General features: G+C 42.2%; 1 protein-coding gene and 1 pseudogene across 1 annotated transcript; one reads left to right on the top strand and one right to left on the bottom strand.

Annotated features, from left to right (window-relative positions):
* Nucleotides 1-514: 514 nt before the first annotated feature.
* On the top strand, nucleotides 515-4,362 carry LOC124653268 (dolichol-phosphate mannose synthase subunit 3-like). Its single transcript, XM_047192338.1, has 6 exons — nucleotides 515-652; nucleotides 1,942-2,061; nucleotides 2,153-2,247; nucleotides 3,463-3,584; nucleotides 3,671-3,778; nucleotides 4,102-4,362. Exons 4-6 carry the CDS (start codon nucleotides 3,483-3,485, stop codon nucleotides 4,159-4,161), a joined length of 270 nt encoding a protein of 89 aa, XP_047048294.1. The 5' UTR covers nucleotides 515-652; nucleotides 1,942-2,061; nucleotides 2,153-2,247; nucleotides 3,463-3,482; the 3' UTR covers nucleotides 4,162-4,362.
* A 399-nt stretch (nucleotides 4,363-4,761) lies between these two features.
* Nucleotides 4,762-8,735, bottom strand: LOC124655815 (annotated as a pseudogene).
* Nucleotides 8,736-8,961: the final 226 nt, after the last annotated feature.

Here is an 8,961-nt window from a genome sequence, read left to right on the forward strand (position 1 = left end):
CCTCTATGTATGAACTCAGTCCGTTATGTAATAAATATCATTAAATTTAGTCTATATTCACCCGTTTTTAGCCGTAGTTCGTCAAGTTTCCATTTTTTAAATTCGCCTCGTCGACTACGCCTGGGCACGCGGCTGGGAAACTACTACTCCCCACGCCAAATCTTCCTCCAATCCGAACAAAAATTTCGCTGGATTTGGGCGTGGGGAGCGCCAACGAGTGGGGATGCTCTTACCAACCACAGCAGGCCATGTTTTGTCCGTAACTCTATTCCGTAAGTTCACTCCGTAGGTGTAGGATTATTGATCCTGGCCCATCCCCGAATCCCCGTCAATCCCCAAGAGCTCATTTGGTGCAGGAGTTTTTGGGCCAAAAAAAATCCCCGCCCATCCCGGGATAACCCCGTCCCCGGTCCATTTTTTTTGACTTGGACTGAATCCCCGACGTGGACCTCGCCTATTATCCCCGTCCCCAACTCCCGTCTCATCCCGTCCTCCTCCTTGCCGCGAGCGACCGGAGGCGAGCGAAGCTGCTGCGGGAGGGGCGGAGCAACTTACCGGTGGGAGGGTATGGATCCCGCCTAGCCGCTACCGCAGATTGCTGCTGTTCTTGCAGACTTACCGGCACCGGCACCTACTGCCGTTCAGATCTCCGGTAACCTCTTTCTCTCTCGCCCTTCCCTTCCATGGCTCCCGATCTGATGTGGGAGCAGAGGAAATCTGTAGGAAATTGATTCGAGGAGGATTGAGGGAAATGATGATGGTGATTCGTGACCGTTAATTCTCTTTCTCTGCACACAATGATTACAAGTCCAGTTCTATATTTTGATTTGCCAAGGATAATGAGAAGGGGCCCCTGCTTATCCCTTGTCTTGCTGAATTGATACATTATCTGTTCCGCACTTTGTTTTTCTTGGCAAATTGGAGGAAGAATTGATTTGGAGCAGCTTATGGGGCTGAATGGCCACCACTGGTGTACCTTTATTTGGCAATTAGCACGCTCAACACAATTACAGTAATAACAATGGTTTAGTTAAAAGAGCAAGCTCCACGGTTCCAAGCTACATCATATACCAGCAGCAGATGATTTCAGGTTAGCTACACATGTCTTGCCCACCATCATGTCACAGCAGCAGCAGCAGCAGCAAGGTAGAAGCTCACTCTAGCCAGGCATTATAAGCACACGCCGCCTTACTATGTTCCAACATTAATCGATCTAAAGATATACTCCGTATAAAATTAGTGGCCACTGCCATGGATCAACGATGACCTCCGAAACCACCACTCCCCACTGGGTCCCCTCAGATAAATTCCCTATAAAATGGTATACCAGCAGCTGTGATGTCCTGACATTAATCCTTGACGAGGCTTGCGGGGGAGGTAAGGCAGCAGCGGTGAAGGGCTCGGAGAGGAAAACCCTTGACGAGGGCTTGGGGACAAAGAAGAACGAGGAGGTTGCTGATTGGGACAAATCGGAGCAAGTAGACGAAGTATTTTTGTACTTTTCCCCTCTAACAAGAAAGTATTTTATGACTTGATCCCAAGTTTTGTTTCTATATCAAATTCCACTTTGTCTGCATCCTCAACTGCACATATGTAAAATTTAGCCTGGAGATCTTGGCACAATGGTACTCCACACCATTGTACTTGAATACTACTGTCCTGGTATTAGCTAATATCCTTGGTCGGGCACACTGTCAGATGCGCACTATTGCGAATTTAGTAAATGAAGAGCTAGTCAACAATTTGAATTCAGTTATAAACTACATATGCAGATGCTTGCTCTTGTGTTCTCTGTTATGTGAGTAGTATTTTCTCGCTGGTTCCGACGGCAACTAATTATCATCATCGTGGTTAATCTGTATATACTCTTGTTCTGCAATTTCTGTATATATACTCTCATGATTAATTAACTTGGTGCTGATGTATTTTTGTTTATGATAGAGTAACACAGAAGCTTATCCATCTTGTTTCTGCAAGTGAACATTCTGGCATTATCTCCAAGTAATTCATTCAGTGGAGAGCTCCCACCTTCTTGGTATCCTATAGCAACACCAAAATTCGGTATGTACACTGAAGATTGCTTTCCGGTATGTATCTGGTACTGAAGTAATAATCTACAAGTGTTACACTGAAGATTGCTCTCTTGCTTCAGGTTTTGCTATTCTGCAAGCCTGGCATTCTCTCCGGTAAATTCATTCAGTGACGAGACTCCACCCTCTTGGGATATTGTAAAAACACCAGTATTCGGTATGTTTATCTAATTGTCTGTATTGCTCTGCATTGCTCTTGTTTACTGTATTGCTAGCTGCTCCATATCTTGCTCTGTATTGCTCTTGTTTACTGTCGAACTAGCTGCTCCATTTAACATTTATTGTAGGCCTTTGCCTTGTGAAGTGCCAATTAAATTTATGTGCAAAGTAGATGCTTTTGCTCCCTATTTTGAATAATGTACTATTGTTACTCCCTGCTTGTGTATTAGTTGGTTGAACCCGAATGTACTATTGAATAAATCCTTGTGGTGTGTTATCCTTCATGCTGACAAAGGAGTTGAAAATGCCAATGAATCAGAGCCCTGTTAGTTTTTTTTTTATTTAAATCAGAGCCCTGTTGAATTTCAGTTTTTTCTTTTTTCAGAAACCCCGGAGAGACTTAGGCATATTAGTAAATGAACATGATGCAGAAAACTGCAATTTCAAGCATCATCTGATAACCATAAAATGATACTTTCACAGCACGATAGATACATATCCAGTGGTGAAAAATCCATTGAGCTACAAAGCAAGCATCCCCTGAAGACTGATGCACTTGTTAACAAACTATTCATTTCATTGTTCACTCTCCATTAAGAAGTCATTCACCCAAACTAACAGAAGTAGAATTGTGACACATCTTTCACCGAAACTATGTTAATGACAGTATCTAAACACTAAAGTTCCGAGGACGCAGCAGGCTTCATATGAATCGTCAAAGCGGTCATAAAACAATGATCATTTGAATTGACCTCACTCAGAGCCCACGTTGACGCCCTTCTTAGCTAAGAATTCCTTAGCCTCCGCAATGTCCTGCATGTCAAGTCAAGCTCAAACAAGTTACAAATGGGAATGAACCAGACGTATAGTTTTACAGCGAAACAAAAGCGTCCATATTAGTTGGCCGGACATTCTATGTGGCTAGCATATAGTTTGTACAATAATTCTATGTGGCCGGAAATTGCAATTACAATAATCGACATGGAAATTTATCATTATTATTTTGGGCAGTAATCTCTGAACCAGCGTTTCTCGTGGCCGTGGGGATCTCCACGAACTCGCTTCGTTCTGGAGCATCAGTAGACGATGTGGGTTTTGTGCGTCGTGCTGGATCAGTTTTCCGTAGATTGACAAAATTCATGGCGTAGTGTTTAAGCGCAGTTTGGGGTTACTAAATTAGCTGCCTAGCTTATTCTCATTCATTTGATGGCAGGCCAACACCACGATTGCTGGATGAAGCACATATACAAGATCATCGCGGTGCTGGCGGCGATCACCGCCGTCTGGGTTGCGCTTCTTGAAACCTCGACGGTTCCTCGCAGCTATGCTTGGTTGGTGAGTGTCATCGAATTTTTCACTTCCTAATTTCCTTTTAAGTTCAGACAGATTAAGATGTTTGCTTGTGAATTCTGTTGCTGTAGCTTCCCATCTACTTGGTAGTGGCGCTCGGGTGCTACGGCCTTTTTATGGTTGGATATGGGCTCATGTTCTTCCCAACGTGTCCTCAAGAAGCCGTGCTACTACAGCAGGTAGCTGATTTAGCCCCATCAGCCTAATTTTTCATCTATGCAATTTCTCCGCTATGTTACAACTAGTTGTGGTTAGGGTCTAGTTTCTTTCTTCTTTGCTGATATGATAGAGAGTGGTTATTCAAGGTATTATGCAAAATACAAAGGATTGGGACTTCGGAAACTCTATAAAATCCTCTTTTGCAGTATAGTATTTGTACAAACTATATGCTGGCCACAAAGAATGCCCCGCCAACTAAATATGGAGGCTTTCGTTTCGATGGAAAACTATATGTCTGGTTCATTCCCATTTGTAACTTGTTTGAGCTTGACTTGACATGCAGGACATTGCGGAGGCTAAGGAATTCTTAGCTAAGAAGGGCGTTGATGTGGGCTCTGAGTGAGGTCAATTCAAATGATCTTTGTTTTTGACCGCTTTGACGATTCATATGAAGCTGCTCCTTCGTTGGAATGTAGTGTTTAGATACTGCCATTAACATAGTTTCGGTGAAAGACGTGTCACAATTCTACTTCTGGTAGTTTTGGTGGACTTGTTAATAGAGAGTGAACAATGAAATGAATAGTTTGTTAACAAGTGCATCAGTCTTCAGGGGATGCTTTGTAGCTCAATGGATTTTTCACCACTGGATATTGTATCTATCGTGCTTTGAAATATCATTTTATGGTGATGCTTGAAATTGCAATTTCCTGCATCATGTTCATTTAATAATATGCCCCAAGTCTCTTTAAAAAAAACTGAAATTCAGCAGAGCTCTGATTTATTGGCATTTCCAACTCCTTTATCAGCATGAAGGATAACACACCACGAGCAACAAAGAGTGCAGCCCATTTGACACTTTGACAATTGCAATTATTTCTCAATGTTTTGTTAGGGCTAACATCTGGAATATATTAACCAAAGAACATGAATCCAGATGTAGGACAGTTCTCCCCACATTTATGGATAGGATTCTGAGATAACTTAGAGATACATCCAAGCCCCCCTACAAAACCTTCTGCAACTATATGTTTACAAACAATAATGAAACCTACCATACACAAATGTTCGTACTGTACACATGTAGCCGCATGCCAAGTTCGTAGCAGACACATAAAAAAAGGTTCGTAGAAGACGATTTCCTTCTACCTTCAGGTCGTAGCTGCTGATGGAGACTTGTTGGAAGCTGTTGGAAGCTGGTTCATCATCTTCCCCGGCATCAGTAACTTGCCCTGCCACACGGTTCTCTGTTGCTGCTTCCTCGTCCGTTGTACCGGCAACCTGGGCCGTGTCATCCGCGATGTCCCTGGAGCCCCTGCTTACAGTAGGTTCTCAGTAGTGAGTTGTGAGATTATGACACTATCAGGGCAGATATTTGTAGCTACTCTTATGAATGTTCAGAGGTAGAAACAGAAGAAAAAGACAGTACTTGTATGAGTAGATGACCAGCTCAATTGCCGTGCCGGCGAAAGCAACGAAGTACATCCAGTCGACCTGTAGATGCCCAAAATTTGCTCTCATAGGTTCAATATAGTGCGGTTTGAAATGTGAAAATTTCAGCATGAGCAGATATTCATGTGCACAAACCTTCTCATGGTAAGCAAAGATACGGATTAGAGCTGCCCACATGTCCGAGGTCAGGATTGAGAGGTTCAGCATAGTTGCGCCGAATACCTGCAGCAATCAAATATGAACTAAATTCTTGAAAAAATATTCCAGGACAACCATGAATCTGACTACAATAAGATAATGGTCTACCTTCAGGATAATATGTACTGTGGAGTAGAACAAGAACAATGCTAGAGCGAATCCAATAAAAGGGAGCAGCTGAAAGGATGCAGAAAGCCAGTGTCACAACAATAATGGTCTCAATTCAAAAATAAAAGTTATGATTGGCAAAGGTAATTTCTAGTGGCATGCCATTGAAATATATGTTAACCTCCACAGAAGGTTTTGACATTGCAAATTTTCTGTTGGATGACAGATAATTTTCATGACCGTTAACCAGTGTGTAAAGTTTTAGAAAGACTTCATTTCACAGGTGGATGCCTGATAATTTTTACTAGCAGTTTAACAGGTTCAGAAAGTTTCGAAAATACTGCATTGCAATACATTCCAACATGATCATAATTCAGTTGCTTTATGCTTTGTCAGTTGGAATCTGAAGTTCAGAAAAGTAAACTGTAATATTCTATGACAGTAATTTAGGTTTATTGACCCTAAATCAGAATAACCAAAGTGCAGGGACGGTGGGAGACTCACCGCACCAGCATTCCATTGTGTTGATCTAAGTTCTTCCCGCTCAAGTATGCATCTGTTGCAATGTCAAGGTGTATTCTAATTTCCAGATACATATGAGTTAAAGCTTTCCGGCTTAGTTACTTCTTCCGTCCTTGTTTTGATCCAATCACTATGCAAGTAACCGTGGATGATTAAAATTGCGCGCTACTTTCAACTTTAAGATGTCTAAAGAGAATACTATGGGTGCATTCCATGTCATGTGGGATGAGACCTGATTGGTTAATCTATTACTTGATTATATTATATTAACATAAGTATGAGTTATTAAATATCTTCCAAGTAAAGAGATACCATGTCATCAAAATTACTATGGAATGATGGGGTTCAGTCTGTCAATTCGCTAACAAAAATATGATTGGATACTTTATTTGTCAAAGCTGAAGCACCACAAAATATAGTGAACAAACAGGAATGTACTAACTCATAATTGCATCAAGCCAAAGGATACATCTGTATAGCACTTATAACCGCTCCAAAAACACCTAGCATCGCCATCAGCTCAACTCTGCTACCTTCTTTGACAATATATTCCTGAAATTTTGTAGACAAGATACATGTGTATATCACAAATATAAACTTCTACTGATATAATTAAGGCAGTGAAGTGTTTACAGCTGAGGATTAGTTGATACCTCAGTAACGTTGCTGACAGCATAAAGTGTGGCCCCAGCAAATACAAGCATGTCACCTTTCAGTGGGTTGGGTCCTTCTGCAAGACATTCCAAAATGTAATATTTGTATTGCTTCAGACATGTGCAAAATCGAGCAAATCTTGGTGTGTGGGAAATAAATTGTACACAAACAGTTAAAACTGTGAAAACCTTGAGTAGCGCTACCGTGGCAGCGAATTCGGATACACCTTGTTTCATTAATTAGGGACAAGTTTTTAACATAACAAAGAAAACTTAGAAGTCGAGAAGACAATGGAATGCTAAATTAAGTACATATAGGCTACATAGATGATTGTAGGAGAACTCTCATATATATAGGAAATGATGCTCTTATTACTTGATTGACGATCAGAGGCGTGCACATCGGAGAACACGACCAATACGAGGCCAGCCATGCAAACTCCGACGCCAAACAGCTTCCTCCACCCATACTTTGTCTTCAGGAATCCAGGTGAAGAGAATGACGCAGGGAATGGCCCAGCAATCCAGGAGCATCACACTCGTCAAGGATGTGTACTGATAAGCCTTCACAACTGTGTGAACAAAAGCAAGCAATTTAAGCATCTACCTAGGTAGTGAAACTGGAACCAAAGTTCCGATAGACACCACACTCTTTTCAGTAACTCTAGACATATCCGCACCGATGTACTTAGCCTCAACGTCGATGATGGCAAGGATCAAGTAGTAGTACCATTTAATCTGCAGGAATAAAAATGTGCGAAAATTGAAGAATATTTTCAGGGTTCCTGCTTGTAGAAACATTCACGGTCTCGCATAGTTGTGCCACCACATAGACACCTTGGACCATTGATGATGATGAAACATCATGAGCAACTCGTGAATAAGAGAATCAGAATAAGCATAACTATCCTTTGCTAACATAAAGGCACTGGATTATAGATCAGCCCTGTGTAGAGGGATAAGATGCAGTAAACACGGTGTGTTGTCATGATTCTGAATCGGATCGAACCTCTATGTTAGGATCGCAAACCATAGAATCTTAACTTTTAGAATCGTAAAATCTAGATTCTACCTAGCAGGATCGTTCCACTCAATTTGGATCGTAAAGTCGTAAAATCGTATAGTAGAATCATGATTCTGATAACTATGCGCACCGTACATGCAAAAATCAGGAAATCCACAAGGATTTTGAGACATTCCACTTCTTTATTCTATCCTTTTACACCTTGCTATGGTGATTTCTTTGAAGTTTAAGAGCTGGTGAGCAAGTCATGACTGACTGCCATCTTCTAGTATCGAAATTTTAAGCCAAATTTGCATCAAAACATCCCCTTTCCACAGCAAAATGTGGCACCCAAACACACATACCTTCACGCTCTGCTTTTTGTAGATCAACACTCCTCGTAGACAAGCGCAAGAAGTACATAATTTAGCAGAGACTGCGACGTCGGTGCATTGACGCCTGAAAGCAAAACATCATAATTCAATCCTGTCACCAGAATTCAGAATATTGAAAACCTCTCTTCTCACGGTAACATGCAACCATCTTGCCACTTTGTTCAAGTGAAGAAGAGGAAAACAATAGGTTCCTGCCACATAATATAATATAATATTTTTTTCTCCCAAGGAAGAAACTATGCAAAAGTCAAATTCCTATGTATAAGGCTGATTGGCATTGTGGTAGATTAGGCTAACCCCCTTTGGTCGAGCCGAGATAGACATGAGAACTAAAACCAAGAACACATTTTGGTTTTGGGTTCAGACTTGAGAGCAGTTCAATGCGTGTGACGAAATTAAGAATTGTAACAGAAGAAATTTCTGTCAAACCAGCCCTAATTGCAGCGAAATACCAAGAACTCAGAAGAAAGGAAGCGAAAACACAGGCAAACATCGATCAGAGCAGACGGGCGGCGGCGCCGGTACCTCGGCGGGCGAGCTCGGAGGAGGAGAAGCCGGTGGAGGTGATGAGCAGCGACACGAGCTGCCCGAGCGCAAGTCCCACGAGCACCTCCCTCCGGAGCCACCACCTATCCGCCGGCAGCGCCATTGCCGGCTAGCTGGCTACTCCGCGCGCTCTTCTTGCCCGCGTCGCCCCCCGCCCCACTGTTGGTGTCGTGCAGCAAGCGAAGAGACAACGAAGTGAATAAGTGATGCTTAAACAACACAGCTGCTATTGGTTGCCGTATATACTACCTTCTCTGCAGGGTGGGCCATACAGGCAATGCATGTGGCACAAAGCCGGCGTTCTCGTTTTGATTTAGTTACATTCTTTG

Source organism: Lolium rigidum, chromosome 5, assembly GCF_022539505.1.
Source record: "Lolium rigidum isolate FL_2022 chromosome 5, APGP_CSIRO_Lrig_0.1, whole genome shotgun sequence".
Classification (NCBI taxonomy): domain Eukaryota; kingdom Viridiplantae; phylum Streptophyta; class Magnoliopsida; order Poales; family Poaceae; genus Lolium; species Lolium rigidum.

Bases quoted from the DNA above. Each gene is read 5' to 3' on its own strand.
- LOC124653268 (XM_047192338.1), top strand. From the start codon at position 3,483: ATGAAGCACATATACAAGATCATCGCGGTGCTGGCGGCGATCACCGCC. The intron at 3,585-3,670 runs GTGAGTGTCATC...CTGTTGCTGTAG, and splicing joins CTCGCAGCTATGCTTGGTTG to CTTCCCATCTACTTGGTAGT. The intron at 3,779-4,101 runs GTAGCTGATTTA...CTTGACATGCAG, and splicing joins AAGCCGTGCTACTACAGCAG to GACATTGCGGAGGCTAAGGA.